The 10,678-nt window shown below is 49.1% G+C and overlaps 1 protein-coding gene across 1 annotated transcript; it reads right to left on the reverse strand.

Annotated features, from left to right (window-relative positions):
* Positions 1-1,469: 1,469 nt before the first annotated feature.
* LOC308247644 (valine--tRNA ligase-like) lies at positions 1,470-5,311 on the reverse strand. The gene has a single exon (XM_080667047.1). It carries the CDS (start codon positions 5,282-5,284, stop codon positions 1,490-1,492), a length of 3,795 nt encoding a protein of 1,264 aa, XP_080523173.1. The 5' UTR covers positions 5,285-5,311; the 3' UTR covers positions 1,470-1,489.
* Between the last annotated feature and the right edge of the window lie 5,367 nt (positions 5,312-10,678).

Raw genomic sequence — 10,678 nt, forward strand, 5'->3', positions numbered from 1 at the left:
AAATAAAAGCACCACACCTCTCTCACATATTCAGAAATGAAATTGTATTGAAAAAAAAATGATGCTATACAACTCTGTTGCAAATAGGATGTAGAAGTCTGTTGTAATGCTAAACTATTTGAAAGAGTTCATAGCAATGGCTAAAAAAAATGAGTAAAAATCAGCAAAGGAAATAAGTTGAAAAATCTAGTACTCCATAAAAATGTCAAAAGACCAGAAAGGAGATGGGGTAGGAAGCAGTAAAAAGAACAAATAATATGAAAACATTGAAAAGATGGGAATTGTGTAATATCAGAGTATAGAAGAAGAAAAGGTTAATGTCCTAGAAACCTTTCCAGACAAAACCACCCTGAGAGAGGTGAATGGTGGGGTGGCAGACAAGTCATATGGGTAAGCAGAAAGCAAACACGATAATCTAGGAGACACTAATCTAGAGATGAAAGAGGGATTTCAATGATAAAGAACACTGAGAGGTGGCAATCATCTGTGCATTTGATATGTGTGTCATGATAAGATGAATGTTGATGTAGCAGGAAAACTGAGTTGGAACAATAGCAAGTTGGCTGTTGTTAATGTTCTTTCTTACGAAATCAAAGTGAAGAAGAGAGACTCTTCCATGTTGAATTCATAGAAATTCTAGTTTACCATATTCCATTTATTAAATTATATTTTAAATATGGAATCTAAAAAACAAAATAAAGGAACAAACTGGCTGTTATTATATTCCTTTTAACTCTTTAGACCTTAGATAGCAGGAAACTAGGTGCTGAATGTATTTAGTTAATTACCATCATGAGGCTAATCAGTTCAGATCTAATATACATTTCAAGTAATCCTTGCATTCATTTACTGTGGCTGTTGTAACAAATTACCTCAAACCTTGTGGCTTATAATAGCAGAAATTAAATTTTCTCACAGTCTCGGAGGACAAAAGTCCAAAATCAAGGTGTTGGCCAGGACACACTGCTTAAGGCTCTAAGGGAGAACTTCTTCTTTGCCTGTCCTAGCTTCTGGTGGCTGCTGGCATCCCTTGGCTTGTGACTGGCTGCATAATGTTTCTAATTTTCAAGGCCAGAATCTTCAAATCTCTTGTCTGCTCAGTCTTTACAGCACCTTCTCCTCTAGGTGTATAAACTCTCTCTCCAGCTCTCTGTTTCTCTCTCTTTATTGTTGACACTATTACAATATACATGTGATGGTATTTAGGGTCCACTTATATAATCCAGGATAATCACGCCATTGCAAGATCCTAACTTAATCACATCTGCAAAGATCCTTTTTCCAAATAAGGCGATATTCACATTTTTCCAGGGATTTGTACCTGATATTATTTAGCCTGTGACCATGCACAATTTAACCATAAGCTGGTGTTTTGACTTAAAATGAGGACTTTGATGTAAATTTGCTCTCTTAACCTTTCTTTTTTTTTTTTTGTGGCAAAATATTTATTGCTGCCCCCGGTGGGCCACGGGGCTGAGGGCTGAGCGTGTCACAGCATCCTCTGAAACAGGGCGATGGCCTCGTCCATCTTCCTGAGCTCTGCTTCTGTCTGCTGGAGCTTGGCCTCATCTGCCTCCTGGACTTTGAGGGGCACCTTGACCGGGTAGCCCACGGCGGCACAGCGCTCCCGTAGACGCTGGGCCTGCCGCTGCACCTCACCACGCCTGGCCTGCAGCTTGCCCAGCTCCCGGGCCAGATCTACCAGCCCCTGCAGCTGCAGGTGGACAGAGCAGCGGTCGGAGGCCAGGGCCACCGCACAGCCCTGGGGCACAGGAGCCCCCAGCGCCAGGACAGCCACCACACCCACGTTGGCCAGTGCCTGCACGTAGCCCGACACTGCCGACGCCAGGGCACCTGTGGCTTCGTCGGCCACTTCCAGGAAACAGTCAGGCCGGGTGCGGGTGAGGTTGTAGTCGGCATGCAGGGAGCGGACGGCTCGGGCAATGCTCAGGGCCAGCTCCAAGGCCGCCTCTGCCTCAGGGTCCTTCCAGGAGCACTCTGAGGGCTCTGGGAAGGAGGTGACGCAGAGGCTGGGGGGTGCCTGCGGCAGCCGCCGGGGCAGCCTCTGGAATAGCTCCTCAGTCACGAAGGGCATGAACGGCGAGAGCAGCCTCAAGCCAACATCCAGGCAGGTGTAGAGGGTCTGGCGGGCGCACTCAGCGGCCACCTGGTCCACCCCACTCAGCACAGGCTTCAGGCACTCCAGGTAGACATCACAGAGCTCATAGAGCCAGAAGCTGTACTGGGCGGTGGTGACAGCCAGGAAGTCGTAGGCCTGGAACCCTTGGTTGCTGAGCCTCACGGCCTCAGTCAGCCGCCTGCGGATCCAGCGGTCCACCAGGCTCTCGCTGCCTCCAGGCTCGGAGGTGGCTGAGGGCACGAAAGCCTTGCCAAGGCCGCGAAGGGCAAACTTGGTGGCATTCCAGAGCTTGTTGCAGAAGTGGCGGTACCCCAGGATCCGGTTCACGTCCAGGTTAATGTCACGCCCCTGGGATGTGTAGGCGCACAATCCAAACCGGAGGGCATCGGTGCCACACTCGGGAATCCCGGCCGGGAAGTCTGCCTTCTGCCCTTCTTTAGCCCTCTCCACCTCACTGGGATCTAGGTTGCTATTCAGTAACTGGTCATGGAGGCCCTGCAGGGAGACTCCGTGGATGACATCCAGGGGGTCAATGACATTGCCCAGAGACTTGCTCATCTTCCGGCCATGGGCATCTCGCACGATGGCATGGAGGAAGACCTCTCGGAAGGGCAGCCTGCCGGTGAGCTGCAGGCCCAGCATGACCATCCTGGCCACCCAGAAGAAGAGAATGTCGTGGCCTGTCTCCAGCAGGGTCCCCGGGTAGAACACACTCAGATCCTCTGACTGGTTGGGCCAGCCCAGGATGGAGAAGGGGAAGAGGCCAGAGGAAAACCAGGTGTCCAATACGTCTTCATCTTGCTGGAGGCTGATCTTGTCAGGGGACACTCCAAACTCCTTGGCTGCCTTCTCACGGGCCTCGGCCTCGCTGCGCCCACTCACCCAGTACCGCCCGTCGGGATCCTCCCCAGGGGTAACAGCTGGGTTGTGGACAGTGACAAAGTAGGCTGGGATGCGATGGCCCCACCACAGCTGCCGGGAGATGCACCAGTCCCGGATGTTGTCCATCCAGGCATGCCACGTCCGCTGGTGGGCCTCAGGCAGGATGCGGAGGTCGCCCCGAGCCATGGCTGCACTGGCTGCCCGGGCCATCTCCCCGCAGCGCACATACCACTGCGGCCGCAGCAGGGGCTCCACCACGTCCTTGGACCGGTTGCAAAGCGGCACCACCATGGGGTTGTCCTGGATGCCACGGAACAGGCCCCGCTCCTTCAACGCCGCCAGCACCGCCTTCCGGGCCTCAAACCTGGGCAGGCCCAGGAAAGGGGGGGGCACATTGACCAGGGCTCCCCGGAAGTCCATGATGCTGATGGCCTCCAGCCCGTGCCGCCGCCCGACCTCATAGTCGTTTTGGTCATGTGCAGGGGTGATCTTCACCGCACCTGTGCCGAACTCCATGTCCACGAAATCATCAAAGACCATGGGGAGGCTGCGAGACAGGAACGGGTGGACCACGCTCCTCCCCTTCAGGTGCTGGTATCTGGGATCTTTGGGGTGCACAGCTACAGCCACATCTCCCAGCATTGTCTCGATCCGAGTTGTTGCCACCACCACCTCCTCATCACTCTCTGAGCCTTGGACCTTGTAAGCAAAAGAGATGAGGACCCCGAACTCCACCTTTTCCTTGTAGCCAGGCACAGAGAGCAGGGTGCGAGCCGTCAGCTCCTTCTTGTCCACCTCGATGTCAGAGATGGCAGAGTTCAGGGTGCAGGACCAGTTGACAAGGCGGGTACTGCGGTAGATGATGCCTTCCTCGTGGAGCCGGACGAAGGCCTCTGTCACAGCCACGGACAGTTTGGGGTCCATGGTGAAAAAGGCTCGATCCCAATCCAAGGAGCTGCCGAGCTTCCGCAGCTGGTGGTAAATCCGGTCCCCTTTCTCTTCCTTCCACTTCCAGACCTCCCGCAGAAAGGCCTCGCGGCCCAGCTGGTGGCGGGTCAGCCCCTGCTCGCGCCACAGCTTCTTCTCCACAACCACCTGCATGGGAATACCTGCGTGGTCACAGCCGGGGTTCCACAGGGTGGTCTCCCCGCGCATGCGGTGCCATCGGGTAAGAGAGTCCTGGATGGCGTTGGTGAGCGCATGGCCCAGGTGCAGGGAGCCTGTCACGTTTGGAGGTGGGATGCACATCATGAAGATGCCCCGTGGATTAGGTGCTGACACACTGGAATGTCCATACTCTGGCTTAAAGAAGCCCTGCTGCTCCCACCAGGGGTACCAGGCTGCCTCCACGTACTGAGGGCTGTAGGAGTCGGGCATAGTGCCACTGACATCTTTCCTTTCCCCAGGTGGGGTTGGGAGATCATAGGTAATAACTCCAGGATCCCGCTTCTCCCTCTTCTCTGGTTTTGGTTTCTTCTCCTTGGGCAGTGGTTGCTGCTGTTGGATCTTCTGCTTCTGTTGGAATTTCTCTAGCTTCTTCCGTTTCTTTGCCTCTTTCTTGAGTTGAGCAGGTGTCTTTGGAGGTGCAGTGACCTCAGGGCCTGGCTGTTGCAAGAGCGGCCTGGCCCCTGAATACAGAACCACCTCTCCCAGCACGGCCCGGAATTCTGGCTGCTGGACACAGGTGATGAACCAGCGAGTGACATTCCCCCAGATCCGGCGCGCACAGGGGTCCAGGACATATCGGAAGGGCAGAAGCAAGGCTGTAACAGCCGCCAGGTCAGCCAAAGTGGGAGCCTCCCCGGCCAGGTAGGTGTGCTGCCAAAGCCACTCTTCCAATGGGCTCAGGGCCCTTCCCAGGGCCCCCAGTGCAGCCTGGGGGTCCTGGACAGAGCCGCGGAGTCCCAAGGCGGGCAGCGTTGCCCCACAGGCAGCTGGTATTAGCTCCGTGTCGGCGTAACTGACCCACTGTTGGACGAGGACGGCTGCCCGGCTGCCCCCAGGGCGCCCCAGGCCTGCGGGCCACAGCAGCTGGGCCACAGCAGTGGCCCCCCACACCCAGAGCCCACCGGGCCCCTGCTCCAGGGCGGGCAGGCGGGGTGGGGGGAAGGGGGTCCTGCTCGCTGGAGGCGGCTGAAGACAGATGCGGGGGTGGGCGCCTCCCCAGCCCGGCCCCTCCCCAGCCTCCCCGTAGCGCGCTGCTATGAGGGCTCGGAGGCTGGGGAAGGCATCGGGGTGCGGGGAGACGTAGAGGATGGACATGGTTCTGCAGGGTCCGAACCAGGTGGAAAAGACTGGGGGGATTGGGGGTCAGACGGAGCCTGCGCCGGCCGAAGCGGGACCGGCCTGGCGGCCGGGGCCGAGGAGTCGCGGCCGGGACGGTGGGCAGTTCTCCGGGCGACCCTGGCTCCTGGGACCGCCGCCCGAGCCATCTGCACCCACGTGTGGCCCCTTTGTGACAGCGAGCGCTTCCGGCCGCGGGTCCTGGAGTGGGCGGCCGGGCCCCGCCTGCGTGTGCAGCCGCCCCTCGGATCCTGGCCCGGGGCGCGCCGTCCCCACGCTCGGAGGAAGGGCGCGGGCACGGGCACAGGTCGGGCGCGGGCACAGGACGGGGGCGCCCCTACGACCGCGCTCCCATCGGGCGCTCCCGTCAGGCGCCTCTGCGGGCACCCCGCGCTCTCTTAACCTTTCTAGGCCTCAGTTTTATTCATCTTGCACATTGTGTGACTTGACTTAGGTCACTGTGAAAATTAAATGAAATTGTGTTTGATAAAGCACTATACAAATTTAAGGCAATATTAATATTTTAATATCAGGTTATATTTTAATCAAATATTGGTAACTGTAATAATATAATGATACTAGTAGCCCTGTGCACAAATCCGTGCGTGAGTAGCTTGCTGCCACTTGCCTCAACTGGCCACCCGCCCACCACCGCTGGTAGCTCTCCACTGCTGGTAGCTCACTGCCCTGCCCTCCTATAGCTCTCCCCATTCCTAGCTCGCTTCCCCGCCCTCCTGTAGCTCTCCACCACTTGTAGATTGGTCGTGACATTATGGTATAAGAGATAACTAACATATTCCTCTCTTATTATATAGGATGAATTGAGGAAATCTGGGAAGACTTATGGGTAAAAAAAAATCTCTTGTTCTCTGTTTTCTTAGTTTTTAAACTGGAACAATAATAGTACCTACATTATAGGATTCTTTTCAGGATTCAGTAAGTGAGTTAATGTATATAAAATACCCAGAAAGTGTTAGGCACATAGTAGAGTTAATATTAATAACAACAAAAAAGAAAACCAAAATAATGAACTAGGAGTTCTACGTAGTTGGTCTGGAATTTGGGAAAAGGATATTCTAGTACATGGCAATGGGAAGGACATGCTAGAAAATGTAAGATGAGATTGTCATGGAAATGTTTTGATATAATCCTCAAGTGGAAAATATTGCTTTGAGTTAGCCCTGTATCATTATTTTATCATTTACTATTATTTAAAATGTGCACATCCTGTTTTTTAGCATTCAGTATTTGTACTGGTTAATCTATATGTATATATAAAAGTCTAAGTGACTGTCCAACCTTCTGACTGGTAGCTATGACATGCAATGACCACCAGGAGGCAGATGCTCAACACAGGAGCTGCCGAGCTGCAGTGACTTGGCAGCTGCAGTTCTTGGGTGACATTCTCAGGTGATGCACCAGGAACCGGAGAGAGGGAGCCTGATTCTGGGGTGCATCACCCGAGAATCGCCCTCTCACAATCCGGGACCCCTTGGGGGATGTCAGAGAGCCGGTTTCGGCCCTATCCCAGGTGCGGCCGGCCAGGGAGGGACTGCGGGAGGTTAGCTCTAGGGTGTGTCCAGCCTGTCTTGCCCAGTCTCGCCCCACTGGCCACCTTCTAATTAATTTCCTTTCAATGTGCATGAATCCATGCACTGGGCCTCTAGTTGTGTAATAATAAAAATAGAGCTCTGAGTTGTGGATACCATTAGCAGAACTCATAAATATCACTATGGTTCTATGCAGTTTATAAAATAGTCCATTGAGGAATTAGGATATAAAAAGTATTAACATTTTTGAACCCCACATCATAGGCCTGTGACATTCTACACATGATGAAAAATTGGGTCACATGGGACAAATACACATCTATCTATATAAAAGCCTAAGCAACCGTTGCAACCGAAACAACCGAACAGACGGCCAAACAGGCTGCATGGGGTGACACGGCTGGCAGGAGGGTTAGTGAGGGGTGGCCAAACGACTGAGCAACAGGCTGCATGGGGCAACTAGGTTGGCAGGGAGGTTAGTGAGGGGCGACCAAACAACTGAGCAGCAGCCTGCGTCGGGAAACCAGGCCGGCAGGGGGGGCAGTGAGGGGTGACCAGACAACCAAACAGCAGGCTGCGTGGGGTGACCAGGCCAGCAGGGGGGGCAGTTGGGGGCAACCAGGCCAGCGGGGGGGAAGTTGGGTCGATCAGGCCGGCAGGCAAAGGCAGTTAGGGGTGATCATGCTGGTGGGGGGTGCAGTTAGGGGCAATCAGGCAGGTAAGCAGTTAGGAACCAGCAGTCCAGGATTGTGAGAGGGGTGTCCCGGATTGGAAAGGGTGCAGGCTGGGTTGAGGGGACCCTCCCCACACCCGGTGTATGAATTTCATGCACTGGGCCTCTAGTGAATAAATAATTAGATGTCTATCAAATAATTGCTATAAAAAAGTGTTAAGGAGGTCCAAATAAGATAAAAGGGGCCGGCCAAGTAGGCGTTTATAAAATAGATGATATTTGAGCTGAGTTCTACAAAGAAGAGCAGGAGTATACTTCATTGGCAAACGTGGAGGAACATGTTTCAAGCCTAAAATGCAAAATATATGGGTATATGGGGACATGAAAAAGCATAGTAGGTTCAGGGAACTATGACTAACTGTTCAAAATAAAGTTTAATAAGAATTTATAGTGTTCTGGATGTAACTTTAATAAAGATTGAGACCATGTTATCAAGGTTCTTGCAATTCTAATAAATTTTCCCCATTTTATGAGTGGCATAGAAGAAGTTTACACACAAAAAATTATAGTAGTAAGTTTCCAGTTTAGAGAATATTTGAATACACAAAACAACATGGTATACTGAACTCATGGATATTTTATATTTTTCTTTATTTCTCACTAAGTGTTATCAATGAATGTATTATGGGTTAAGGCAGTGGTCGGCAAACTGCGGCTCGTGAGCCACATGCAGCTCTTTGGCCCCTTGAGTGTGGCTCTTCCACAAAATACCACGTGCGGGCACACACGTACAGTGCGATTGAAACTTCGTGGCCCATGCGCAGAAGTCAGTTTTCGGCTCTCAGAAGAAATTTCAATCGTTGTACTGTTGATATTTGTCTCTGTTGACTAATGAGTTTGCCAACCACTGGTAAGGCATTCTATAACACACAGAAAACAGATGTTCCCTTCATGTACATGATCCTTCCACACTTATTGTCAGTAAATGGTATAGTTGAGGGAATACATCAGGTGGAACAGAGCCCCCAAAAAAGTGTGGAGAGAGATTCCTGAAGTTTTACATCCCAACTTCTCTAGAATTTCAATAACATCTAATTCAACATGAACTGTGAACAAAAGGATGGCCTTTGAAGCTGTGGCAGGGAGTTGGGGAGATAAACCAGGCTTCCAGCTAAGTGTCAGAACCTTCCCAGAAATCGCACAGAAGCCACATAAACTTAGCGCACAGGCATCCAGTAGCCTGGGAGCCTCACTGAATACAGCTGAGGAACACTGAAGCATTTGGCATCTGAGCCACATTAGACCAAATGGACATAATTGACATTTACAGAGTCTTTCATCCCAGAACACCAGAGTATACATTCTTCTGTAGTGCATATGGAACATTCTCAAGGATAGACTATATGTTGGGACAGAAAACTAGCCTCAACAAACTTAAGAAAATTGAAGTCATACGAAGCATATTCTTTGACCACAATGCTTTGAAATTAGAAATCAATAGCCAAAAAGGCAAAAAAAAAAAAAAGCCCCCACAAATATGTGAAAACTAAACATGCTCTCAAAAATCAATTTCTCTGAAATTATAGCTTTCGTTGCCTAAATCTCTATCACTTCTCCCATGGCAGTCACATTGGATCTTGAAGTTTCAAAACAAAAGTAAGTTTAACATTTTTATATTATTTTTGTACTTCTTTTATATTTTATTTTTATCTATTTTTCTTGGGACTAATAAAACTGAGATGTGACTACAGTTGCTGACGGAGCTAATGATCACCAATTTTAAGTGAGTTTAAATCCACCCTGAAGTTCAACGTGGGCAACTGGCATCTGAGCACTCAAGTAAGTTTAAGTAAGAAGTTTTATAACTTCTTATTATCAAAACTATACTTACCCAGTAAAAGACAAGAGTTTTTAAGTTGAAGGGATTCTCTGGGGGTAGGAAAGATAAAAGACCCATACTGGGATATGTTTTGGTATATGTTTGTAATTTTAATGATTAAGACAGAATCGTACAAGCATACAAAGAGAAAATAACTCCCACCCCAAGTGCAATAATCAGATTTTCATCAGAAGTCTCATCTTTCCTTTCTATCCCCAATACTTGGAGACTTTAAATGCAGGACTCTATAAATTGGACCTTGCCACAATCTCCCCACTGGCTCTTTCACACTAATGCTAAACTGCATCCTCTCCTTTTCTCCATGAGATGTCTCACCAACTGACTGGAAAAAAACAACACTGAACTGGGAATTAGAAGGGTTGGATTCTCTTTCCTCTTCTGTCTCAACCAAACTTCGCCATAATCAAGATGGGTAAACTGTCATTTGGGACTTCAGTTTCCTTGCATGTTAACTAATTTTAATTAGTTGGTCCATAATGTTTGTCCTATCTCTGACATTCTTTGATAGTGCGGTGGTCTAAAATATGTTTTATAATCATTATAATGTTTGAAAAGAAACTATAACGTGGAAGCACTGGTCAGAATGCCATGGACATATGAGATTTAAAAATAAATAATATTGCCAGTTTCATTCAAAAGTGTATCCTAATAACCTTTTAACATATTCCAGACTGGCCAGGAGGTATACAAGCACTTACCAAGCTTTCCCAGAATTTTGGCATTATTGCCATAATTTTAACTTGAAATTTTTTTGAAAATAATTTCCATATGCAATTTTCAGACCCAGGCCTGCTAGACCAATTAATTAGCAATTTTCTGATTAGCAGTATTCCAAGTCAACCTTAAGAATGCTGAATACTTTTTAAAAAGAGCCCAGAAATCAAAAATATTTTAAGGAAAGTTATTTTTATGTACTGTAAGAAAAGGTCGGTAGACAGCCTAATCATAATGTTTCAGTACAGTATTCAGTATCTCTTAGTGAAATTCAGGAATTTTATGTCAACCAGTGTCTTTATAAAGGACAATTTCCTTTCAGTAACTTACATCGCTTTTGAAAGAATGACAGATTTTAAAAATAGTCATAATCTATCTTGATATTTTACAGAGTTTTAATGTTTCCCTTCAAAGTATCTGAACAGTGGATCAATGTCAACTCTGGGGACATATAGCAATCAAGTGTGAAACATAGAAATCTTTCTTCAGTGACTAAATGCTAGAATAAAGGCTTTAAGCATTAAATTTACAGGTTA

Source organism: Plecotus auritus, assembly GCF_963455305.1.
Source record: "Plecotus auritus genome assembly, chromosome: 4".
NCBI classification, from domain to species: Eukaryota; Metazoa; Chordata; class Mammalia; order Chiroptera; family Vespertilionidae; genus Plecotus; species Plecotus auritus.